Here is a 26010-nt window from a genome sequence, read left to right on the forward strand (position 1 = left end):
CTTTAAAAATTTATAAAATTTTCAATATGATATTTTTTTTTTTTTTTTTTTTTTTCTTTTTCCCTAACACTGAAACTTATTTCTTGTTAATATTAAAGATATTTAAACAATTTTTTTGTTTTAGCATTCTTAGAAAAAAGAAATCTTAAAATAACTACAAATAAAACAAAATTAACATGTCCACTTTAGTTATCGCTGGTAAAGCACCAGTTGTTGCTTATGCTGAATTAATTGCGGCTCGCTATGTTAATGCAACCCTAGGAAAAACTGCAATTACTATTGAAATTGTTGATGACAAAAAAGCTGCTCCAGCTGTCTTCAACGGTAAATCTGAAAATGTTTTAAAGGAGATAGCTTTGCAATTCCCACATATTTTTCCATCTGATTCCTTTAATGATGAATGGATCGGCATTGCATCCAATGAATTTATTGTCAAAAACTTTTCCAAACTAAATGTTTCTTTGGAAAAATTTGATGCTCATTTAAATCTAAGAACTTTTGTTTTGGATACTTTGAAACCAACCATCACCGATATTGCTTGTTGGGGTTCTTTAAGGTCTAATGGTATGCTTGGTTCTATCATTAAAAACAAGGTTTTTATTAATGTTACCAGATGGTACACTTTCTTGGAAGTCTCTCCAATTTTTGGCAAATCATTTGACTTTTTGAACGAATCCTTGAAACATGCTTCCAAAAAGAATAATGCAGGCAACAACGACAAGTCTGGTAAAAAGAAGGAAACCCACAAGGCTAATTTTGAAATTGATTTACCCGATGCAAAAATAGGTGAAGTTGTTACACGTTTCCCACCGGAACCATCTGGTTACTTACATATCGGACACGCAAAGGCTGCTTTGTTAAACCAATATTTTGCTCAAGAATATAAGGGTAAATTAATCGTCAGATTTGACGACACTAATCCTTCAAAAGAAAAGGAAGAATATCAAGATTCAATTTTGGAAGACTTGGAGTTATTAGGTATTAAGGGCGATCAAATCACTTATTCCTCAAGTTACTTTGATAAAATGTACGAGCTTTGTGTTCAAATGATCAAGGAGGGTAAAGCTTATTGTGATGATACTCCATTGGAACAAATGAGAGAAGAACGTGGTGAAGGTATCCCATCCAAGAGAAGAGAGAGATCTATTGAAGAAAATTTGGAAATTTTCACCAAGGAAATGACTAATGGTACTGAGGAAGGCTTAAAGAACTGTGTCCGTGCTAAGATCGATTATAAGGCTTTAAACAAAACCTTAAGAGATCCTGTCATTTACAGATGCAACCTGACTCCTCACCACAGAACTGGTACCAAATGGAAAGTTTATCCAACTTATGATTTCTGTGTTCCAATTGTTGATGCCCTCGAAGGTGTTACTCATGCTTTGCGTACTATTGAATATAGAGATAGAAATGCCCAATATGACTGGATGTTGGATGCTTTGAACTTGCGTAAAGTTCACATTTATGATTTTGCCCGTGTTAATTTTGTTAGAACTCTGTTGTCCAAGAGAAAATTGCAATGGATGGTTGATGAAAATGTTGTTTCCAACTGGGATGATCCAAGATTCCCAACAGTCAGAGGTGTGAGAAGAAGAGGTATGACTGTTGAAGGTTTAAGAAATTTTGTTTTATCTCAAGGCCCATCTAGAAACGTTATCAATTTGGAATGGAACTTGATTTGGTCCTTCAACAAAAAAGTTATTGACCCAATTGCACCAAGACACACTGCTATTGTCAACCCTGTTAAATTACATTTGGTTGGTCCAGACGCTCCTCAAGAACCAACTGTTGAAATGAAATCGAAACATAAGAAGAACCCAAGCGTTGGTGAAAAAAAGGTTATTTACTACAAAGACGTTGTCATTGATAAAGATGATGCAGATTTAATTAACGATGGCGAAGAAGTTACATTGATGGACTGGGGTAATGTTATTATCACCAAGAAAAATACTGATGGTTCTTTAGAAGGTAAATTACATTTGGAGGGTGATTTCAAGAAGACCAAATTGAAACTAACCTGGTTAGCTGACACAAAAGACTCTGTTGAGGTTGATTTGGTTGATTTTGACCACTTATTAACAAAAGATAAATTGGAAGAAGGTGACAATTGGGTTGATTTCATCAACAAGACCACTGAGTTCCACACCCCAGCCATTGCCGATTTAAATGTTAAAGATATGAAAGTAGGTGATATTATCCAATTTGAAAGAAAAGGTTATTACAGATTAGATGCTTTACCAAGTGATGGTAAACCATACATCTTCTTTACTATCCCAGATGGTAAGGCTGTTAACAGATACGGTGCTAAAAAGTAATAATATAACGTGATTTATATATATATATATATATATATATATATATATATATACATATTACTATAATCAAGCTTACTGATGTACTTAACTTTTATTTGTTCTTATAATCAAATAACGAATCAAAATCTCTAATATAGAAACCAAGACGCTTACAAAAATAATCACAATAAACCACCAGGTAATTCTTGTCATGTTTTTCTCGGCTATAGAGTCCACGCAAATATCAACAAATTCTAGAAAAACTTTGCACTTGTCATTTAATACTTGAACTCGTTCAGCAATTTCCAAGTAATCACGCATTGCACTATAGAGCGGATCTAAACTTGGTTCAAAAGACCAAAAAAATTCAGGAGTGTCTAAAATATTTGAAGACAAATTTACATCAACCCTTAATTTAAATAACTTACCGAATTTTTTTAATAATTTTTGTCTTGTCATGCCAAGCCTACCATATAAGGCCAATCGTCTAGGTAATTTGGTCACTGTGTGCAAAATAGGAAGTAGTCTTGTTTCAAATTTTGATAGCTTACACGATTGGGCTATTGCATGGGATAAAGTTAATTTTATGATATGATCACCAGATCTTAAAGTTATTACATCATTTAAAATTCTAGGTCTTTCAACATTTTTATCATATTCAAATGCAAATTCCTCAATTTCTATGTTTTTTTGATCACTCGGATTTATAACCATCCTATCATAGTTGGCAGAAAATTGTATATCGGCCAATATATTTTTCTCCTGATCTTCAGTGAAATTCCAAAAAACTACCACCCCATAATTGAAAATGAAAACTTCCGCGTGCCTTCGCTTTAGCAATTCAACTTCTAATTGTTGACTTTGTGTTAAAACAGGGGGTGATTCAGATTGGGTCTTTGCTAGAAACGACAAGCTGTCCTGATCCGGATCTTCTTCTGCAAAAAATTGTGGTTCACTCGGATCAAATTCTGAAGTGGGCAGTTGCTTTGTATTACCGTCATTATTAGCGTTGCTACTGTTGTTGCTACTATTAATAATGCTGTTATTGCTATTGGGGGTTTTATGAGTAGTGCTATTATTATTGCTATTGCTATTGCTATTAATATTGTTCCGATTGCTATTGATATTACTACCATCGCCATTGCTGTTGCTGATTGACTGTTTTTTAAAAGCATCATTGCCACGGGGGGTTTTTACAGCCATTTCAACGTTATTTAATGCGCAGTTCTTTGGCGTTATAACATCAGCATGATTATTAGTCTTAATATCTGAGCTCAAATTATTATCATTAATGGCAAAGTTATTATTCTTATCCTCAACGGTTTCAATACCAGAATAATATTCATAATGGTGATCTCTCTGTTCGCTTGTGTCGATAAGTTTATCTATAAAAGTTTTGCCGTCCTTTAAGGTTTTAGATAAATTCGATCTAATTCTAAATCCATCTTTACCAGTTAAAAGGGGCAAACAGTATGGTGCATATAAACATTCGTCATATAGTCTTGGTGACACTTCATGTGTTTTTTTTAAAAATGAACGAAGTAGAGTTAAATTCAAAGCATCAGAAATATTGTATGCTGTAATTCTGGCATATTCCGAAAAGTCTTTTTTCAACTCCAATGATGCAGACTTTTTAAAATAAGAGCTTACAGGTTTACCAACGTGTCCTATATTAGTGACTGTATCGTCTGGAATTAAAACTAGTTTTTCAGATGTTTTTGAAGTTCTCGGATTAGAAAATTTAGAATACATTTTACCATAATATGGAAGCCTTAATCTTTCTTCAGGTCTGCCTGAAGGAATATCAGAAACATCGGATAAAATACTATCCATACTAATATCATTTAGCTGACCGCTTCCACGCTTTCTATGTTTGGTATTACTATAAGATAATTTTCTAGGCACTCTATTTTGGCCATCACCAAAGGAGGCTCGTCTTATGTTTTGTAAACCAGCGTTGATATCATTATGCGATTTCATAATCCTAGAATAGTTGGATGAAGGCGGAAGTTCAGGTGAATGTTGTGGTGCTGACATTGATGGTTCTAGTCTGGTAGACGCTAATTTAGGCTTTGTTGTTTTAGAGGTGGTAAAGAACTTTTTGGAATTCATGCTGCTCAACCCTGCTGCATGCCCTGCAAAGGGAGCATTTCTTCTATTTTGAATATTTCTCGAATCTGTGACTAAAATAGAAGGAGTTCTACGAGACATAAGGCTTCTAACGCCCACCTGAGTGTATGAGTTGTTTTTCAAGGAACTTGATTCATTTTTGTTATTGATGCTAGTATTATTTTTTTTAGATTCTAACATTATATATGTGTACTTTAAAAAGCAAGGGTAATTAACATGAAGCTGATAGTATTTTGCTATTATTTCCGCGTCAAAGTTGAATTAGAATAACGTTATAACGTCTATTAATAATTTTAATCTTGGGTAATGGTATATTTTCTTGATGAGTTATGTAACAATGATAATGGACTGGTTTAGGTGTAGGTTAATGAGTATTCAAACATATGAAATTTTGAGATAAAATTCAAAAACAAAAAAAAAAAAAAAAACAGTCGTAACCCGAAACGAAATTACATAGTATAAAACCCAAAAAGAAAAAAAGAAAAAAAAAAAAAAAAAAAAAAAAAATAAAGGTATATATTTGAATACCGAGATATCCATTCGTCGGACACTGGATAATTTAAAACCCGTCTTTTTTTTGGGCTAAATAAAAGTATTATTAAAAACAAATAAATAAATCATCAACTATGAAGAAAAAAGAACTATTTCGTTATTAACAAAACATAAAAAATTATTTACTTTACAATATAACGTTCTATTAAAGAATTATTTTTAATTGGTTTTGTAAAAGAAAAAGCAAAAAGTTTCAATCAACTCAATAAACAACAACAACAAAAAAAAAAAATGTCTGATTTAGAAGATGATTTATTGGCGTTAGCTGGTGTTGGAAGTGAAGATGAAGAGGAAAATGATAATGTTAAAGTTTCCACTAAAAGAAGTAGAGGTGGCGAATATGATAGTGAAGATGAAGACGATGGTGTGACAACTAAAAAGAAAAGAAATATTAAATATGATGTTGGAGAGGAAGAGGAAGGGGATGATGATGATGATGGTTATATTCCTGGTGGTGCATATGCGTCTAATAATGACCAGCAAAAGGAAGAAGAAGAAGAAGAGGAAGAAGAAAACCCATTTCCCATCGAAGGTAAATATAAATCTGAAGATGATCGTGAACATTTAGAATCATTACCAGAAATGGAACGTGAACAGATTTTATATGAAAGATCACAAATTATGCAGAAGTACAAAGAAAGAACTTTATTCAGACAACGTAAAGAAACAGAAAAAAGATTAAGAAAGAAAACCGATGCAGTTGAAGCAAATAGGACTCGTAAAAGATCATCTGCCACGACAGCATTGAGAAAAGACATAAAGTCTTCCAAATTGACAGAATTGAAAAAACAAAGAGCTAGAAAGAATAGAAGTAGTGGTTATGCTGATGATGATGATGATGAGTATCAGAACAATTCTGAAGAAGAAGAAGAAGAAGAAGAAGAAGAAGAAGAAGATGCTTATGTAGAACAAGAAGAAGATTATACCGACGAAGATGACGATTATGATCCGTATGATACTGGCCGTAATAACAAGGTCAAGCGATACCATTCTGATGAATTAGATAATAATTTTGGAGCAGAAGAAGTTGAATGGGCCGAGGAACAGGTTGCTCAATTGGAAGATTATAATAAAATCAAAGTTGGCCGTTCACTAATTGCTAAATTTTGTTTCTATCCTGATTTTAATGATATTGTTAAAGGATGTTATGGACGTGTTAACGTTGGACTTGATAAGCACACTGGTAGTTCCACTTATCGAATGGTTAAGATTGAACGTGTTTTTTTACAAAAACCATATAATATGGGGAATTTTTTCACAAATCAATATTTTGGTGTTACCCAGGGTAAAGATAGAAAAGTATTCCCAATGAAGTTTTTCAGTGATGGACCTTTCACTCCGGCGGAATATGAAAGGTATATGAATCAGTTGGACAAATATGATATGTCAAAGCCATCGGTCCAGGATTTGAAAAATATTTACGAGGACTTGACTGCTTTTATGCAGCAACCAATGACTAACAAATTAACAGATGAGATAGTGCGTAATAGGTTACAATTCAATAAAAAATTATCTGGTACCAATGTCATATTGGAAAAATCCGTTTTAAAAGAAAAACTTCAATACGCGCAAGATTCAGGGATTGAAAAGGATATAGCTAAATATTCTTCTCAATTAAGAAATTTAGAAAAAAGATTGAATTCGTATGAAAAACATCATGAGAATGACTATACCGGTACAAAGAAATTGGGACTTTTAACTTCCAAAAACAAGAAAATAAACATAGATAAGATGAGGGAAGCACAAAAATTTAACGAGACTAATATTGCTAGTAAGGATACAAGGACCGATCCATTTAGTAGATTGAAAACTAGAACTAAGATTTATTATCAAGAAATACAAAAGGAGGAAAATGCTAAAGCTAAAGAAGATGCTAGGCAAAAGAAATTGGAAGAAGATAAAGAGGTAGAAAAGAGAAGGGAAAAGGAACTTTTGCTGTCCAAGTTTAGAAGATTGGGCGGTTTAGAAGATATAATTAGTAGTATTGATATAGTTTTTTGAAAACATACGAATTAAATATGGCTATTTATATGTTAATTATTTTATAAATTTGCCTTCCTTTTTTTGTCATTGTAGTTCTTCCTTGAATATGGAAGAAATTAGATTTTTTTTTTTCTTTTTTAATTTCTTGAATTGATTATACGGTGAATTTAATATGAATTGACGTTTTATCCCTTGGCATTAAAAGCCATTTTTATTCTTATTTTTATAATTCCAAGTAATGGAAAAGAAAAAAGAAACAAAGAATAAATAAACAAATAAATAAAATTGAAAAAAGAATAATTCATGGATACTTATTGCTTGCTAGATTATCAAGGAATATGAATTTTTTTCTTCTTCTTCCATGATTTATATCCAGAAATTGGTAAAGATTGCGCGGTTTTCAACTCTGGAATACACACAATCGGGACTTTCTAAAATAGCAAACATTTTTAATACTGTAAACGTTTTTTTTTTTTCTTTTCTTTTTTTTTAATCATTATTATACGTGAATTATTACAGATTTAGCTTTGGTTTTATTAAATTTATCCGACAGCAAATAGTAAATTACTTGGAATTGTTAATACAAACATTTACTTATAGACTTCCTCCTTAGTATAAGAAAAAAAAATTTTAACCAAGAAGTTGTAGAAATGGATCCAGATTGCATAGCTGAAACAGTCTATACATGCTATAAAAACAACTTGGATAAAAATTTAAAACCATGTATACGCTCAAATGGAATAAAGGAATGGACTGTATTAGCCGGTATTGTTGCGTATGATTCAGCTTCAGATGCCTATATTCCTGTATCAATTGCCACAGGTGTTAAGGCCACAGCCAATTCGCAATTACAAAGAAGTAATGGCAGAATCTTACACGATTGCCATGCCGAAATTTTGGCACTAAGGGGTTTCAACACTGTGTTACTGATGCAAATCAATAACAAGAATGGATACTTATTGGAACCTACAGAGCAAGTGGAGCCAGGTGCGAAATTGTATAGAAAGTTTCGCATCAAAGATACTTTGAAATTTGCGCTGTATATATCACAATTGCCTTGCGGCGATTGTAGTATGGAAGAAGAAGGAAAAGAAGAAGAAGAAGGGGCAAACACGGAGACTATAGACATTATACGGGACTTTACTGATGATAATGTACTGCAGTATGTCAATGCTGATATCAAAACGATTCTTAGAGGAAGATTCAATTATAAAAAAAAAAATGTTGTTAGAACCAAACCAGGAAGAGCTGACTCCAAAATTACGTATTCTAAGTCTTGCAGCGATAAGTTATGTTTAAAACAAGTTTTATCAATTTGTAATGCCCTCACCTACTTTTATTTGGAAAGTCCCGTATATCTTGATTCCATCATAGTACCGAACTTAACACCTAGAAATGTACAAGAATTGAAAAGAAGTTTCCGTCGATTGAGTAGTATAGACACCTTTCATCCTATAGATTTTCAATCCACTACAAAATGTTTTATTAATCGTAAAATGAAAAGTGACGAAGAGGCTAGTCTTATGTGCAGCTGTGTTTTGAATATCGACAACAACCAATGCTTTATTCAAGATGGTATACTAAATGGTGTTAGAAACGGATATTACACTAGGGGCAAAAGGCCTTTAAGGAAAAATTGTGAATCAATTCTTTCGAGATATCACCAATGGCAGAAGCTTTTTAATGACCATGAAACCAAGGAAACATATAAATCTTACTTGTCATTTAAACTATCTTTAAATAAAAGGTGCGTGTTGAGAAATGAGGCACGAAATATTTTATCTTCTGATGGATGGATAGAAACTTTTATGGATGATTGCTAGTAATTTACTCATATACACATATATATTTCTTCACAAATAATATATTAGTTACAATATATACTTAATAAAGACATGATGATAGGGAAAAGAAAAAAAAAAAAAAAAAAAAAAAAAAGAAAAAAAAGGACTCAATTAATGTTTATTACTTTTATCACTGTCATCATCGTCATCATCATCTTCCTCATCATCGTTGCCATCATCGTCATCATCATCTACATTTTCGGCAGCAATGTTAGGTCCTTCGTCTGCTGCAATTTCAGCACCTTGTAATAAATCTGCTAAATCGTCCAGGTCATCGCCGTGTACTAGATCTATAGGCTTTTCACCAGCTTTATTCTTTATTCTAGCATCTGCACCACAATCAATTAAATTTTGGCAAATGAAGGTACCATGTTCCGGTTCAGTTAAGGAATATCTAACTGCTACATGTAATGGAGTGTCTCCATCTATATTATTCTGGGGATCGATCTCTATACCGCCCTCTTGATCTAAAATTTTGTCTAACACTTCCCATGACCCATATTTACAGCATAAATGTAAGCAAGTGTTACCCAACGGATCTTTTGATTCATTGATTAGCTCAGCAATTTTATGAGGGTCATGATTTAAACTTTCAAAAATAGAGTCTAATAAATCAACATTGTTTCTTCTCGAACAGTCTAGTAGTTGTTCAGTCAGAGTTGCACCTTCAGCAGTTGTTGGGTGAGACATTTTAAAATATTATATAATTTTTATTATTATTATTGTTATTAATTTTTTTTTTTTTTTTTTTTTTTTTTTTTTTTAAATGTTTATTTTAGTAATAACAACTATATATGCAAATTGACCGAGATTTAGTTGTGAGTTGGCAAGATGTTGGGCCTTGCATTATAAAGATTTATCAACAGAAAAAAAAAAAAAAAAAATTAAACTTTTTTAAAAGGGGGAGTACAAATTCAATAAATAAAATACAGAACTTTTTTCTTGGAAAAAAAAAAAAAAAAAATAAAAAATAAAAAAAATAAATAAAAAAAAAGGTCACGTGATACAAACTAAAAAGATGCTGACTTATTTTCTCTTTAAGTTACACCCACACACACCCACACCCACACACTCAAAACTATACCATTTAAACCAGCTAATTTATTTATTTATTTATTTATTTATTTATTTATTTTCTATTCCACATTGTTTCATTTTACCTTTCAAGTACATTAAAAATATACAAATCATTCAGCAATCTATTTTATTATTCCCTTGGAGAGCTTTTCTTTTTTCTTTCCCCTTTCCGATTTAACTCTTTTATTAAATCAATTCACCTACTACTTCACAACCATACACTAATTTCATAAATAACTTAGTTTTTACACTATATTGAAGGAAGCATACTTTACCACCACCCAACCCACAAAATGCTTGATTTTAATCAATTGATAGCTAATGCTCAAAGTTCTGATAACCTCACAAGAGAAAACGCAGAAAATACCCTATTTACACAGTGCTCTGTAAACCCAAGTGTGATTTTTCAACAGTTATTACAACTAGGCTCAGATTCAACACAGTCCTTATCTACAAGACAGTTTTGTCTTTTATCCACAAGAAAATTGGTCACTATGTATTGGAGCACCGATTTTGAATCATTTAAAGGTCCCCAAATAGTAGATGATGCTGTGAAAATATATATTAGATCAGTACTATTGCAATTGTGCTTAGATGATTCTCAAGATTCTAAAATTAAAAATAGTGCCTCATACTGTATTGTTCAAATTTCAGCGGTAGATTTTCCAGATCAATGGCCTGATCTACTCTCTGTTATTTATGGCGCAATTATTAATAATGGATCAATTAGCGGCTTAGAGTTACTGAATGAAATATTTGATGATGTGGTAAACGATTCGATGTTTTATGAAGAAAATATCGGCTTTCAAACAATCAAGATTATCATTCAGGTTTTGAACGACTCAAATTTACCTTTAAAGGCTAAAAGTGCTGCTTTAAAATTGTATCATTCCTGTGCTTTACAATTTGAAGAACCCAAGGCCGACAATTATACAGATGCAATCAATCAACATTTAAAGGAAATTGTAATTTTATTTTGTCAGTTGTTGACTTTCGATCAAAATTTTACTAATCCTACCTCAGAATATTTTGCTTTCAAATCTAACCTTTCCATTGATTTGTTATTTATTAAAACAACTTTTGGGATCAAAGTTTTTTCTAGTGATTGTAAAAAAAAACTCATACTTCAAATGGAGAAAGATTTAAATGAATTTGCCAATGTATATAACACACAGAAGGACCTTTCTTCGGAATTTGTTGAATGTTGCATTAATTTGATATCCCTTGCGTCTAGTTTGCAAAATGGGTTTACCAACATTGAACAGATTAACTCTATTATAGACACTTTTATTTCTTTAGCTCAAATAACCCAAGAACAGGAGGATGTTTGGACTGCTGACTTGAATGAATTTGTTTCTGTGGAAACAGAATTATCAGCATCCTTCACTATAAGAGATGAAATTTGTGATTTTTTGAATAATGTCGTTCCCAAAGCGTTCCATTTGTATTTTGAATCCATCATTTCAAAGATTGAATCACAAGCTTTAAATAATGACTGGAAACTTTTTGAATCGTTATTGTTTTTATTGGAATCTATTGTTTTAAACTTAGACGAGGATACTGCAGAGAGCAATCCACGTATCCCCGTTGATAGGCTATTAAATCTTTTAAACTTTTTTTCTCAACTTTTAGAATCCAAGAATTTGAATAACTTTGTTCAATTAAGACTGTGGTTGTTGATACCCAGATTTATAGAAAGGTTTATGGATTCACTACCAAATGTCAAAGACATCGTAAAAAAATTTATTTTTGCCTCTTTGAAAAGTGCCAATGACAGTGATTCAGCTATTGTCCAAGTTTCTAGTTTAATTTCTTTTACGTATTACGAGTCTTTTGTGGAACTCCCCTCGGTTTTGGGCCCTAACCTATCATTTTTTATGGAACAAGATATTTTAAAAATTATAAACAACCTCAGTGAAGATGCAGAAGAAGACACACCTGGTATGTTACTAGAATCTTTAAATTCTGCATCCAAATTAACATCGTGCAATGAACAAACTAAAAGCGTCAAGTACAATGAATTGCAACTTATTTTAAAGGTTTCGTCCAAGTCCCCAGATAATATACAAGTGGTTATGGAATCACAAGAATGCTTAGAAACTTTGTTACAAGATGTCGATGTTAGTACCTATTTACAATTTTCTGAGGTTTGCATGCCAATATTTGTCAAAGTCATGAATGGTGCGACCGAAAATTATTCTTCCATACTAACTCTAGTTTTAGAGTTGTTAACTTCTTTTATGAAGAAAAAACCTAGCGATGGCAACTTACCTACTGTTATAATTGAATTTGTTTTTAGTCCATTGGCCAATGTCTTAATGATATCTCAAGACGACGGTATTTTGCAAATGGGTAGCGAGGCTTTATCCTTTTGTATAAGTAACTCTGATGTAGCAAGTCTACAAAAGTACTTGGGAACTATTTTGCAAATTTTAGAACGATTATTTTCATGTTCTGATTCTGGTGCAATGAATATTGGTATCTTGGTTATTTCCGTTTTAAAAAAGTTTACTTCTCAATTGGAACAGGGAATAATTCCATCTATTTTAAAAGCTGCTGCTAAAAAACTTGTTGAAGTGCAAAATATTTCCACCACTGAAAATTTAATATTTGTTTTTTGTTACTTAACTTGCACAAACCCATCGCAGACTGTTGATTTTTTGGCTTCTTTTAATTTGGATAACGATGAAAACGCCTTAAAATTGGTCATTCAAAAATGGTTGGAGGCTTTTGAAATTATAAGAGGAGAAAGGAAAATTAAGGAAAATATTATCTCATTATCAAAGCTTTTTTTCTTACAAGATCCAAGAATCAATGACATTGTGGTAAATGGGGATATTATACCTTATGAAGGTAACCTAATTATTACTAGATCAATGTCCAGGAAAATGCCTATTAAATTTACTCAAATATCCGTACCGGTCAAAATTGTTAAGTTGTTTGTCACTGAATTGGGTTTACAAACTGCAATGAGCAAAAAAGTTGAGAACGAGTGTATTGAAGAGGCCTTACATAATCATCAAGATCAGTCAAATTGTGAAGGTGTAGAAGAAAACGATGATTGGGAGGATGTTGATGATGTTTTGGATTATAAAAGATTGCAGGAATTTATAAATGAGGATGCATATGAGGAAGATAATTATGAGGAAACTGATGGCTGCGCTGAAGACATAAATGATTTTGGTGACGAAAACATTAACAAACAACTTAATAGTAATAGTATTAAAGATTTATTAATTCAATTTTTTACAGAGGCAGCATCTCACAATACAAATTCTTTTTCTATAATTTACCAAAGTTTAGATGAAAAAGACAAAAAATTATTAACAAAAACCTTAGTTTGATTCATAATAGTACCTTTTAGTTATTTGTGTATGTGTATAAAATGTAATTCCCAAGATCAATGAATAATGAATTTCAAAATGTGTGTGTGTGTGTGTGTGTTTTTTTGTTTTGTTGTGATAAAACGAATGATGTCTTTAGTACATCATAGATGTGTAAAGGTTGAAATCCAAAAATATACACAAAAAAAAAAACAAAAAAAAAAAAAAAGGATAATAGAAGTTTTTTTTTTTTTTTATTTTCTTTTTTTGCCTTTTTATAATTTCAAGTTTAATTCAGCTTAGTCTTTGGAACACTCTCGAACATATCAAAAAATAAAATGTATTTGTAGAAATAATAAATAAAGTAAATTACCAACCAAAGGAACAAAAGTCAGCTTGGTTCTAACAAAGAAACACACAATATATATACATAATGGACTACTGCGACAGTGATGACCATATTGTTGCATTAATAAAAAATTCAATACCTGATCTAATATCTGTATACAAAACAGAAGCAAACAAAGGGATCCTATCCACTTCAACGATGTCATTAGATGAAAAAGATCCAAAATTGTTATCTATCTTAAATGATCCCCAAGTACCTCAAAAAAATGATACTGAGAAAGTAGCAGATGTCAATATTGCATTTTTAAATACTGTAATTAAACCAAATTCATACATACAAACGGAAGATGGAAAAGTTTTCAGTCCTGAAGCGGCCATTGAAAGATATATTAATGGTGTGAAATATTTTCAAAAAGATTTTAGTCTTGTTGACGTTACTAACTTGGGGTTTTGGAGAGCAACTTCACAAAAATCAAGTGCTCCAGTCAAGAATATTTATGATGACAATCCTACAACCTATTGGCAAAGTGATGGTGTTTTGCCTCATGTTATAGAAATTGATTTTAGCAAAAGAATGGAAATCTCGATTATGGCATTATTTTTTTCATATAGTTTAGACGAATCTTATTCACCCTTTGAAGTTAGTGTATATGCTGGTCATAATTCTTTTGACATGACGCATTTGAAAACTTTAGAAATGGAAAATGTTAACGGCTGGGTATTGCTTAAGTTTAATAATAATAGATTAGGTGATAATTTGTTAAAGTGCAAATATGCCAAATTTACAATAAAATCTAATCATCAAAATGGTAAAGATGCACATTTAAGGGGAATAAAGTTTTTATCTCCAAGACATAACGAATATACAGATATGATAGTAGAGGCACCATATAGCAGTTTTAAACTACAATCAGAGGCATTTATTAGATAGCATGTATACGTCGTTTATTATAAGATTACAAATCAAAAAAGAAAAAAAGATTTCCGTCAATTAATTGGCTCGGACTAAATTTTTATCACCACATTTTGTTTTTCGGAGAGCTCCAAAATGTTTTCGTGCGAAGCTGATTATCCGCCAATTTTCTTGTGATTTTTTTTTTCTTTTTTCTTTTTTTCTTTTTTTCTTTTTTTCTTTTTTTCTTTTTTCTTTTTTCTTTTTTTTTCCATTTAAAAAACGGCAAACTACCTTTTTTTTTTTTCTTCTTTCATATTATTTCACACATGATTCTAGCATCAAAAATCGAATAAATGTAACTTTTTTCTTTTACTTTTTTAATTTTTTTTTTTTTTTTTTTTTTTTTTGAAAAAGAAAGAAAAAAAAATAGACAAAAAATATTAAACATAATGTCTGATTTGGATACAGTTTCAAATTTATTGTCACAATCTGTTATTGCTGCAACTTCCAAACAAGCAGAAAACCAATTAAAGGCATTGGAAACTCAGCCGGGTTTCTCTTTAACCCTATTACATGTTATATCTTCCACTAATCTTCCGATTTCCACTAGGTTAGCTGGTGCAGTTTTTTTCAAAAATTTGATAAAGCGTAGATGGGTGGACGAAGATGGTAACCATTTAATTAGCGATTCAGAATTGATTAAAAAGGAGATCATCCCATTAATGATCACATTACCAAATAACCTACAAGTTCAAATTGGGGAGGCAATTTCTACAATAGCTGACTCAGACTTCCCCATGACATGGTCCACTTTGATTTCTGATTTAGTATCTAAACTAACGGCAAATGACATGGTCACTAATAAGGGTGTTCTAGTAGTAGCGCATTCTATTTTTAAACGTTGGAGGCATTTGTTCAGATCTGATGATTTATTTTTGGAGATTAAAATGGTGTTAGAGCAATTTTTTGTCCCATTTTTCCAATTATTACAAAATGTTGATCAGCAGATCACGGAGAATTTTCAAAACCAAGCAAAACTAGAACTTTTATTTGAGGTATTATCAGTTTTGGTTAAATTGTATTATGATTTAAATTGCCAGGACATTCCTGAGAGTTTTGAAGATAACATCAAAGTGGGTATGACAATTATGCGTAAATATTTAGATTATCAAAATCCTTTATTAGAAGATGAAGATGACGATGAGCATCCAAGTATTATAAGTAAAGTTAAGTCCTCAATTCAAGAATTGGTTCAGTTGTACACAACAAGATATGAAGATGTTTTCAATCCGTTAATTGGCGATTTTATCTCGTCTACTTGGGAACTATTGACAAAATTGCAACCCAAGGCCAAAAATGATATATTAGTTTCAAAGTCTATGTTATTTTTATCTTCAGTGGCAAGAATTCCTCATTTTTTCAAAACATTTAATAGCGAAGATGCGATGTCAGTTCTAGTGGATAAGATTATTTTGCCTAACATCACATTACATGAATCAGATGAGGAATTGTTTGAAGATGATCCAATTGAGTATATTAGAAGAGATTTAGAAGGTTCGGATTCTGATACTAGAAGACGTTCATGCACTGATTTTTTGAAGGTTTTGAAGGAAAGGAACCAAGAATTGGTTACTTCTGTTATTTTGAATCGTATTAATGACTTTTTTATTAAGTATCAAGAGAATCCGGCAGCAAACTGGAAGTACAAAGATCTTTCTGTTTATTTATTTGTGTCAATTGCAGTGGATGGAAACATTACCAATATTGGTGTTACTTTGGTTAATAATTTATTGAATGTTGTTGATTTCTTCACTCAGCATATCATGGGAGATTTGAAAAATGATTCTTCCCTTAATCCAATTTTGAAGGTTGATGCAATTAAATATATATACACTTTTAGAAACCAATTGAATAAGGCTCAATTAGTGGAGTTATTGCCTGTCTTGGCCAATTTTTTGCAAAACTCTGAGTATATTGTTTACACTTACGCGGCGATCACCATTGAGAGGATATTATCGATTAGAGAAAGTGCCAGTTCTACCAAGTTTATTTTTACTAAATCCGATTTGTCTAACAGCGCCCAACTTTTGTTGGTCAACTTATTTCAGTTAATTATGAAAAACTCAACCACTCCTGAAAAATTGGCAGAAAACGAATTTTTAATGAAAACAGTATTTAGAATTTTATTAATAGGCGAAGATATTGCCAACAATATTTCTATGGATTTATTAGGTCAATTATTACAAATTATTAGCATTATTGCAAAGAACCCTTCGAACCCGCGCTTTACACATTATATTTTTGAGTCAGTAGGTGTTATAATAAAATATAATGATTCTAGAAACTTGAGCCAAGAAATTGAATTAATGATGCCAATAATGTTAGAGATTTTAAAAGAAGATGTACAAGAATTTATTCCATATAGTTTCCAATTGATCGCATACTGTTTGGAGAGTTTGCCATCTGGCTCTTCTATTCCGAATTCCATCTGTCAATTGTCAGCTCCAATATTGTCACCTGCTATTTGGGAATTGAAGGCTAATGTCCCTGCTGTTACAAGATTATTGAAAAATTTTGTCAAATGTGACAACACAATATATCCAGATCTGGTTCCAGTTTTGGGGGTTTTCCAAAGATTAATATCATCCAAAGCGTTTGACATTTACGGGTTTGAATTGTTGGAATATATAATTACCTATATTCCAATGGAAAGCTTGCATCCGTTTTTGAAGGAGATCACGGTTTTATTGTTCCAGCGTTTGCAAAATTCAAGAACAGAAAAATACACAAAGAGATTTGTTGTATTTTTAGGTGTTATAAGTACCAAGAAGAGCGGTGATTTTGTTGTAGAGTTTATTGATAGAGTGCAGGATGGTATTTTTTCTCAAATATGGAACAATTTTGTCATCCAAACAATCCCTACTTTTGGCAATTTGTTGGACCGTAAGATTAGTTTGATTGGAGCTTTGAATATTGTTACTAATAGTCAACTTTTTAATAGCAAGTATTCCAACTTGATACCATCGACCTTGGATGTTATAATTACCACTGTAGTTTCCGATAGTGTTATCAATATGAAAAACGATTATGTTGATTTGGAAAACTTGGAGGAAATTACAACATTTGGCTCAAGTTTTAGCAAGTTAATTAGTATTTCCGAAAAACCATATGATCCGTTACCTCAAATTGACTTAGTAGATGGTGTTAAAGTGTATATTGCGCAGAAATTAAGTTCGTCTTCGTCATTGTTGGTTTTATTTGCGGACCAATTAAGTATAGATGCTAAGAATGGTTTGATCCAATTGGGTTTGAGTTAGCTAAAACATATATATATATGCATGTAGACTGAGAAACATTATAAAAAAGGGGGAAAAAAAAAAGAAAATTGAATATGTGTTTATGTAAAGTAATAATTAAAAATAAAATCACTTAGTTTATATTTGTTAACTTATTTAATATAGTTAATGATAATTACAAATTTTCTGTTGTTGTCTCTATTATAATGCTGGGCTTTTTCAGTTTAGTCTTACAGTTTTCGGTAATGGTCCTATTAACGTCATTGCCATTTTCATTTTTAGGTACTTCATGGTTAGAAGTATTATCTTTGTGTTCCGATGATTGTTTAGCATCTTCTATTTTCTTTTCTTCCATTTCTTTTATTTCTGCTGATGTTAAAAATCTTCCACCTTGTCCTCTTGGTCTTCGCATAGCGTGACGATGCCTCGATTCATGCAAGTATGGTTTTCTTTCTCTTTCAAGTAGGTTTCTTTGTAGTATTTCTTCTAATCTAGCTCTAGCTTGTCTCCTTTTAATTATTCGATTATACTGTTTAGCATTAACATAAAATGGTTGCTCTTTAGTTTTCTCCTCTGGTGCCTGCTGTTGTTCTCCTTTGTTAATGGTATTATTGCTTCCCATGTTTCCGTTAAATGCTTGGGCGTGTAATGAAGTTTGTCCCGTTTCCTGATCATTATTAGAGTCCAGTGTCAACTTTGAACCGGTTACTTGTATAGTATTATTTTGAGACATGATGGCCATTGAATATTAGTTTTTTTTTTTTTTTTTTTTTTTTTTTTTTTTTTGTTTTTATAGGTTATTTCTTTACTCCGAGTTTAGCTGTAGCATTAATATTTAGCTAGTACCTTTTTTTTTTTTTTATTTTTTTTTTTTTTTTTTTAGCTCATTTTTGATATTTTGATTTTTTTTTTGTATTTTTTAGAAATGAATGCTATAGTCTTTTTTTTTATTTTTACATACAAATACAATCTTATATAACAAATCATCAAGAATATATCACATAGTTATGCATATAGAACGCACCAACTATTTAAGTATTAAACAAAAAAACCATTCAAACAAACTAAATAAATCTAGTAATTAAATGTTTTTTTTTTAATTAATTGATAGAATATTTAGTTACATATATGCACAGTCTAAAAATATATATATATAATATTTACAGGAGTTTTTTTTTTTTATTTTTTTTTTTTTAAAAATATATTATACTTATTGAGCTGATTTTATTTCAGATTGCATAGACCTCACTATTCTATAAAGTTCAAAAATGGATGCTGGCGTTATTCCTTGAATCCTTCTTGCTTGACCAATTGTTACAGGTTTGATTTTATTTAATAGTGATTTGCATTCAGAACTTATTGATGGTAGCTGATTATAGTCATAGTTTTTTGGTAGTAGCATAGATTCGTCAGCTTGAAATGCTTTAATATATTGAGCTTGCTTCCGAATATATGGCTCATATTTACCAGTTACATTAATTTTTAAAGCCAAATGTTTTGGTATTTCATTTATATTAATATTCAATTCAGGCACAGCTTTAGCCAGGATTTCCAATGTGACACCGTTGAGTCTAAACATATTCCAAGCTGATTTATTAGAACTGCTGTCTGCTAAAAAAAAATCTGTTAAACATGCATTCCATTTAGGAGTAGTTTGAACAAAGTTTTTCAATTTTTCAATTGATGAATCAAATATATATTTATCTTGCAAATACTTGGTCCATCTTTCATCTAGAACTGCACCAACATCACGTCCCAGTTCTGTTAATCTTATATCTGCATTGTCAGCTCTGACGGTCACCCTAAACTCGCTTCTTGAAGTGAACATTCTATATGGTTCTTCAACACCCTTAGTGATCAAATCATCTATCAAAACCCCGATATATCCATCAGACCTCCCTATTTTCAACGACTTATTATCGCCTCTTGCCGCTAGCCCAGCATTAATACCAGCGATACAACCTTGCGCACAAGCTTCTTCATAGCCAGTCGTACCATTAATTTGACCGGCCAAAAAAAGACCTTTGACTTTTTTAGTTTCTAATGTTTGTGTTAAGGAGCGTGGGTCAACATAATCATACTCAACACCGTAAGCCGGTTGGATAATTTCAACATTTTCTAGACCTGGAATCATTCTCATCATTTTCAGCTGCACATCTTCAGGCATTGAATTAGAAATACCATTTGGATAAACGACATTTGTGTCCAAGCCTTCTGGTTCTAACCAGATTTTATGTGACTCTTTATCAGCAAATCTAGTGATTTTAGCTTCCAAGGACGGGCAGTAACGTGGACCCTTGACAGTTTCCTTAATAATGTGAATGGATTTATCCAAATTGCTACGCAAATAATCGTGCAATTCCTTTGTTGTACGGGTACCATAACAAACAATTTGGTCTTTAATGGCCACTTGTTCATTTAAAAAGCTCATTGGATGTGGTGGGTCGTCTCCATGTTGCTTTTCTAAAATGGAAAAGTTTATGGTATTACCATCAAGTCGTGCAGGGGTACCCGTTTTCAACCTGCCTAATTGGAATCCAGCATCTTTTAAAGTCTTGGATATACCATAAGTTGGGCCTTCCCCGATTCTTCCAGCTGGATAGCTTTCCATGCCAATATGAATTTCCCCACCTAAAAATGTTCCCGTTGTAATAACCACTTGCGAACACTTTAATACTTTATTCGAGTCTTCTAAAATAACACCACAAACTTTGTTAACTTTTGGATCTATAATAATATCATGAACTTTACCCTCTATTATATGCAAGTTATTACCATAATTTAGCACTTTCTTTTGCATTTCTTTCAAATAAAGCTTTCTATCAATTTGTGCTCTGGGACCCCAAACAGCTGGTCCGCCTTTTTTCTTATTTAACATTTTAAATTGAATGCCAGCCAAATCAGTCACCTTTGAAGCTATTCCATCCAAGGCATCTACCTCTCTTAACAAAGTACCCTTGCCCACACCACCCATAGATGGATTACAAGAACAAGTACCGATTTTGTCGATATATGGAGTAATCAAGGTAGTTCTTGTATTGGTTTTAGATAAAACTCTAGCTGAACCAGTACTGGCTTCAATACCAGCATGTCCAGCTCCAATAACAATGACACCATGATCTGTAGTAGAGCTTTTCAAAGCGTTAGCTAAATCGGCATTTAGTGAAATGTTTCTTTTGGATATTATTATTGAGGGATTATTGGATACAAACCATCTGGGTAATGGTAGAAGATTATTTTTATATTTTAACATTTTGTATATTTGTTTTTATATGTCTATGGTTTTAAAAGATGTATAATAACATAGTGGTAAATATTTACAAGTTGAAATAAATTTCGATTCTATTTTTGATAGGCTTTAAAAAAAAAAGAAAAGAAAAGAAATATTTGAGATTCAGTTTTCGGTAAAGCGGATAAGTGACATGCGGACATGATATATATATATATATATATATATAAAATTGACTTCTTTTTTAAAGAATGGTAGCCTCGTGCTACTTACCCAGCTTTGACTTCTCTTTAAAATTGGATCTAATATTTTTTTTTTTAAAAATGTGCGATGTAATTAATTAAAGTCACGTTTATTTTAAAACAAAGAGAATATATTAATTATCTGTCTCTTTTTTTATTTATTTTGTTTGTTTATGAAAATGAATGGAAATACAATGAAAAGAATCTGGTTATATTCCTATTTTAACCCATCTCAAGTATTATTGCATTCAAATCTTTGAAGAAATAATGTTTGGTACAACTGATTAAATTAATGATGATCTTTGTCTTGTTTGAGTAAAAGTTAATACTTTTATTTATTTCTTTAACAACAATTATAAAATTGAATGGGAAAGATGTTAACCTCTTTTCACTTTCATTTTCTTTGTTTCTTTTTTTTTTTTTCTCTCTTTTTTTTTATAATTTTTTTTTTTTTTTTTTTTTTCAAATTGTATATATAAATAAATGTTGGGTTACTCTTGCATTTCTTTTTTTTTTTTAAAAATCTTTTTTTCCCATCACTTTCATTTTTTGATTAATTTGGTTAATGTTGCTCGAAAGTTTAGTCTTTTTGATCTTACAACAGACCAAAAAAAAAAAAAAAAAAAGGTGTGAATAAAAAAACAAAGAGAAATAAAAACTCAATAGTACTTACTAAATAAGATAATAATTATGACTTCCAATATATTCAAAACAGACTTGAATATTTTAGTTTTAGGTAATGGTGGTAGAGAACATGCTTTGGTTTGGAAGCTAGCGGAATCCGATTCTGTTTCCAAAATATATGTGTGTCCAGGTAATGGTGGTACTGCATCCATGAAGAACGATAAAATTATAAATGTGCCACAATTAAATCCATCTCCAAACAACTTTTCAAAATTAGCTGATTTTGCACTTGAAAAAAAAATTGACTTTGTTGTTCCAGGCCCAGAACAGCCTTTAGTTGATGGTATTTTCAAAATTTTCTACAAGATCGGTATTCCAGTGTTTGGTCCAAGTGCTGAAGCTGCCAGGTTTGAAGGTTCTAAGACATTCTCCAAAGATTTTATGTCTAAACACAACATTCCTACTGCTCGCTATGCAAATTTTACCTCTTATGAAAAGGCTGCCAAATACTTGGATAGTGTTGATTATAACATAGTTTTGAAAGCAGATGGTATTGCTGGTGGTAAGGGTGTTTTAATTCCGGAAACTAAACAACAAGCACACAAGGATTTGAAAACCATTATGGTTGAGAAGCAATTTGGTGACGCCGGTGATGCTGTTGTTATCGAAGAATTTTTAGAAGGTGATGAAATCTCTATTTTGACTATTTCAGATGGTTACTCGTATTTTAATTTACCAGCTGCTCAGGACCACAAGAGAATTGGTGAAAACGATACTGGTTTAAACACTGGTGGTATGGGTGCTTATGCACCAGCTCCTGTTGCTACTCCAAAAATATTGAGGGAGATTAATTCCACAATTATTAAGCCATCTATCGATGGTATGAGAAAAGATGGGGTTCCATTTGTGGGTGTTTTATTTACCGGTATTATTTTGACCGAAAATGGTCCCAAAGTTTTGGAGTATAATGTTAGATTTGGTGATCCAGAAACCGAAACTGTTTTGCCTTTATTGAGTGATTCTACAGATTTAGCCCAAGTTTTCTTGGCTGCTGTTGAGCATAGATTAGATTCTGTTGAAATTAATATCAAGCCAAACACTTTTGCCACAACAGTTATTATTGCTGCTGGTGGATATCCGGAAAGCTATAAAAAAGGGGATAAAATAACCATTGGTAAAATACCGGACAACACTTTTGTTTTCCAAGCTGGGACCAAATTAGACTCCAAGAGCAACGAACTGGTTACTAATGGGGGTAGAGTTATTGCTGTAACCTCGACTGGCTCGACTATTAGAGAAGCATTGGATACCGTTTATGCCGGTGTTGATCAAATTAATTTTGCCAATAAGTATTTCAGAAGAGACATAGCCCACAAGGCTTTTAAAAATGCAGTCAAAGAGTCTATTACCTATGCCGCTGCTGGTGTTTCTGTTGATAACGGTAATTTATTGGTTCAAAAGATTAAAGATAAAGTCAAGTCTACCAGAAGACCAGGTGCTGATTCCGATATTGGCGGGTTTGGCGGTGTTTTTGATTTGAAGGCTGCTGGTTACCAAACGGACGATACGCTCTTAGTTGCTGCCACTGATGGTGTTGGTACGAAATTAAGAATTGCACAAGAAACTGGCATTCACAATACAGTTGGTATTGATTTGGTTGCAATGAACGTCAATGATTTAGTTGTTCAAGGTGCTGAGCCATTGTTATTTTTAGATTATTTTGCTACTGGCAGTTTAGATATTAAAGTTGCTTCGGAGTTTGTTTCTGGTGTTGCAGATGGTTGTATTCAAGCCGGCTGCGCTTTAGTTGGTGGGGAAACTTCTGAAATGCCAGGGATGTATGCACCTGGACATTATGATACTAATGGTACCGCTGTCGGTGCTGTTCACAAAGATAAGGTTTTGCCACAGATAGACGCTATGTCTGCAGGCGATATTCTACTAGGATTATCCTCTGATGGTGTTCATTCAAACGGGTTTTCCTTAGTTAGAAAGATCATTGAACACACTGGTGTGGCATGGAACGAGACATGTCCATGGGATTCATCAAAAACTGTGGGTGAGGCTATTTTGATTCCAACTAGGATTTACGTCAAACAGTTATTACCATCTATAAGGGAAGATTTATTATTGGGGTTGGCTCATATTACTGGTGGTGGGTTAGTTGAAAACATACCACGTGCCTTGCCAAAGCATTTACAAGCCCGTGTTGACATTTCTGCCTGGAAAATACCAGAAGTTTTCAAGTGGTTTGGTAGAGCTGGTAATGTTCCAGTTGATGATATTTTAAAAACATTTAATATGGGTGTTGGTATGGTTTTAATTGTTAAGAAAGAAAACGTTGAACGTGTTGAACAATTACTAAAAGAAGAAAATGAGATTTTCTACAATATTGGTTATTTAGTTGAAAAGAAGAATGCAAATGAACCTGGTTGTGTTGTTGAAAATGCTACCAATCTATATTAATTTTTCCGATGATTGTGTGTATAGAGTTGTATAATATATAAATTTATGAGTATACCGTACAAAAACCATAAAAAAATAAGTGATATGATTTCCTCTTGCGCGTTTTCTTTTGACAAATAATAAATATATATATTTAATTACTGGTGTTATTTTATTGGAAAACGCTGTCATCTAGAGTTAGTATTTTTTCGTAGTATTGATACAATCCAAGCCCAACACCACTATTGATTATACCAACCTTTAAAAGCCTTGGAAACCAACCTTTAAAGAAAGCAGAGACACCTTCTTCAGTAATAGTATGACGAAAACAATCTAGGTTCCCAGTATAATATCTAGGACCATATCTATTACTTTGTAGTCTGGTTTTGATTAGATCTACTGGTTGTGTGAAAATAACAACTAATGAACATGATGCTACACCTATTAATATGGATTTCGACCGATCATTTTCTTTATTGAATGCATTTTTCATTGAGGAATAAAATGAAAAATAAATAAAGGCACTGGCCATATTTTTGTACATTGTGGCTAAGCTGCCTCTAAAATAACCCTTAACACCATCAACTTGCCATATTTCTTTAACTGCTTGAGGGAATGTCATTGAAGGTTTAACTCTGTATTCGTTCCTATAATATATGCTGAATCTGTTGGAATAGATATCATAAACCGGGTTTCTATTCAATTTACTAGGCAAAGGCCCTATATTCGTTCTGCCTTGTAATTTTTCTGATGTGGTCAAACCATTTCCAACCAGTCTGGATTTTAAATTTTCAAACGGAATAACCCAAACGCTTTCTATGAAACCTAAAAATGCCCCGACTTTGAACATGTCAAACTTGCTAATTTCACCCGTCTGAGGGTTTTCATATAGATTACAAAAATAATCGTAAGCTCTAAACCTAATAAAAGTTTTGCCTACAATAGCCAGGTTCAAACTACTCAAACCTTTAAAATAATATTTTATCTTATGACGAGGATTAAATGTTGTATTTCCAAAAGTTAGTTGTTGTCCGATTTTCAAAACTTCAAAAGGATGCGATAAAGACATAGTTGTTATAGAGGCAAGCATGGAAGATGCTGCTACAATATGAGGAGCATATTTCTTTGATAGTTTGTTTTTGTTGTTAGCACTACTCATGCTTTATTAAAAGAAATGAAGGGAAAAATAACAGAAATTGTGGATAATTGTGTGGCCCGGGATATTGAGTAATGTTCCTTGGTAACTTGAAAGGAAAAAAAAAAAAAAAAAAAAAAAAAAAGAAAAATTAAAAAGAAAAATTAAAAATAAAAGTTAAAAATAAAAATTCAATGCAATTATTTGTTGAGTGTCTTCGAGCTGAATGATCTTTTAATTAAGACGATGTTCAATCGTTCAATGGTGGTTCACTATTTTTTTTTTTTTTATATTTTTATTCTGAAAAAAAAAAAAAGAAAAAAAAAAATAAAGAAAAAAAATTATTTAGATGATTAAAAAAAAAAAAATTGGAAAAAAAAAAAAAAAAAAAAAAAAAAAATAAATAAATAAAAATTGAATAAAAAAATAAAAGAAAAGATAAGAGATAAAAGAAATTACTTGGAAATAAAATGTTAATTATTGATGGTAATAATAAGAATTGACCAATTATTGTCGTATTTATTAACATGATTCTTATTATTACTGTTGTAGTGATAATAATATATATATAACATAGAGATGAAATTTGCCAA

General features: G+C 31.8%; 12 protein-coding genes across 12 annotated transcripts; 7 read left to right on the plus strand and 5 right to left on the minus strand.

Annotated features, from left to right (window-relative positions):
- Window positions 1-176: 176 nt before the first annotated feature.
- Window positions 177-2315, plus strand: GUS1 (glutamate--tRNA ligase GUS1; the record flags this gene model as incomplete). The annotated part of the gene is made up of 1 exon (XM_046077035.1): window positions 177-2315. The coding sequence occupies one exon, from the start codon at window positions 177-179 to the stop codon at window positions 2313-2315; it is 2139 nt and encodes a 712-aa protein (XP_045934742.1).
- Window positions 2316-2399: 84 nt separating this feature from the next.
- RMD8 (Rmd8p) lies at window positions 2400-4604 on the minus strand (the record flags this gene model as incomplete). The annotated part of the gene is made up of 1 exon (XM_046077036.1): window positions 2400-4604. One exon carries the CDS (start codon window positions 4602-4604, stop codon window positions 2400-2402), a length of 2205 nt encoding a protein of 734 aa, XP_045934743.1.
- A 603-nt stretch (window positions 4605-5207) lies between these two features.
- RTF1 (RNA polymerase-associated protein) lies at window positions 5208-6977 on the plus strand (the record flags this gene model as incomplete). The annotated part of the gene is made up of 1 exon (XM_046077037.1): window positions 5208-6977. The coding sequence occupies one exon, from the start codon at window positions 5208-5210 to the stop codon at window positions 6975-6977; it is 1770 nt and encodes a 589-aa protein (XP_045934744.1).
- A 632-nt stretch (window positions 6978-7609) lies between these two features.
- TAD1 (tRNA-specific adenosine deaminase) lies at window positions 7610-8782 on the plus strand (the record flags this gene model as incomplete). The annotated part of the gene is made up of 1 exon (XM_046077038.1): window positions 7610-8782. The coding sequence occupies one exon, from the start codon at window positions 7610-7612 to the stop codon at window positions 8780-8782; it is 1173 nt and encodes a 390-aa protein (XP_045934745.1).
- Window positions 8783-8914: 132 nt separating this feature from the next.
- On the minus strand, window positions 8915-9493 carry ANK1 (ankyrin repeat-containing protein ANK1; the record flags this gene model as incomplete). The annotated part of the gene is made up of 1 exon (XM_046077039.1): window positions 8915-9493. The coding sequence occupies one exon, from the start codon at window positions 9491-9493 to the stop codon at window positions 8915-8917; it is 579 nt and encodes a 192-aa protein (XP_045934746.1).
- Window positions 9494-10173: 680 nt separating this feature from the next.
- On the plus strand, window positions 10174-13224 carry KAP114 (karyopherin KAP114; the record flags this gene model as incomplete). Its single annotated transcript, XM_046077040.1, has 1 exon — window positions 10174-13224. The coding sequence occupies one exon, from the start codon at window positions 10174-10176 to the stop codon at window positions 13222-13224; it is 3051 nt and encodes a 1016-aa protein (XP_045934747.1).
- Window positions 13225-13636: 412 nt separating this feature from the next.
- DOC1 (anaphase promoting complex subunit DOC1) lies at window positions 13637-14482 on the plus strand (the record flags this gene model as incomplete). The annotated part of the gene is made up of 1 exon (XM_046077041.1): window positions 13637-14482. The coding sequence occupies one exon, from the start codon at window positions 13637-13639 to the stop codon at window positions 14480-14482; it is 846 nt and encodes a 281-aa protein (XP_045934748.1).
- Window positions 14483-14895: 413 nt separating this feature from the next.
- On the plus strand, window positions 14896-17763 carry CSE1 (importin-alpha export receptor; the record flags this gene model as incomplete). Its single annotated transcript, XM_046077042.1, has 1 exon — window positions 14896-17763. The coding sequence occupies one exon, from the start codon at window positions 14896-14898 to the stop codon at window positions 17761-17763; it is 2868 nt and encodes a 955-aa protein (XP_045934749.1).
- A 154-nt stretch (window positions 17764-17917) lies between these two features.
- On the minus strand, window positions 17918-18475 carry HAP2 (transcription activator HAP2; the record flags this gene model as incomplete). Its single annotated transcript, XM_046077043.1, has 1 exon — window positions 17918-18475. One exon carries the CDS (start codon window positions 18473-18475, stop codon window positions 17918-17920), a length of 558 nt encoding a protein of 185 aa, XP_045934750.1.
- A 477-nt stretch (window positions 18476-18952) lies between these two features.
- Window positions 18953-20995, minus strand: MTO1 (tRNA modification protein MTO1; the record flags this gene model as incomplete). Its single annotated transcript, XM_046077044.1, has 1 exon — window positions 18953-20995. The coding sequence occupies one exon, from the start codon at window positions 20993-20995 to the stop codon at window positions 18953-18955; it is 2043 nt and encodes a 680-aa protein (XP_045934751.1).
- Window positions 20996-21903: 908 nt separating this feature from the next.
- Window positions 21904-24303, plus strand: ADE57 (bifunctional aminoimidazole ribotide synthase/glycinamide ribotide synthase; the record flags this gene model as incomplete). Its single annotated transcript, XM_046077045.1, has 1 exon — window positions 21904-24303. The coding sequence occupies one exon, from the start codon at window positions 21904-21906 to the stop codon at window positions 24301-24303; it is 2400 nt and encodes a 799-aa protein (XP_045934752.1).
- A 151-nt stretch (window positions 24304-24454) lies between these two features.
- SCDLUD_002273 (uncharacterized protein) lies at window positions 24455-25441 on the minus strand (the record flags this gene model as incomplete). The annotated part of the gene is made up of 1 exon (XM_046077046.1): window positions 24455-25441. One exon carries the CDS (start codon window positions 25439-25441, stop codon window positions 24455-24457), a length of 987 nt encoding a protein of 328 aa, XP_045934753.1.
- Window positions 25442-26010: the final 569 nt, after the last annotated feature.

The sequence above is a fragment of the Saccharomycodes ludwigii genome, chromosome III (genome assembly GCF_020623625.1).
Source record: "Saccharomycodes ludwigii strain NBRC 1722 chromosome III, whole genome shotgun sequence".
Classification (NCBI taxonomy): domain Eukaryota; kingdom Fungi; phylum Ascomycota; class Saccharomycetes; order Saccharomycodales; family Saccharomycodaceae; genus Saccharomycodes; species Saccharomycodes ludwigii.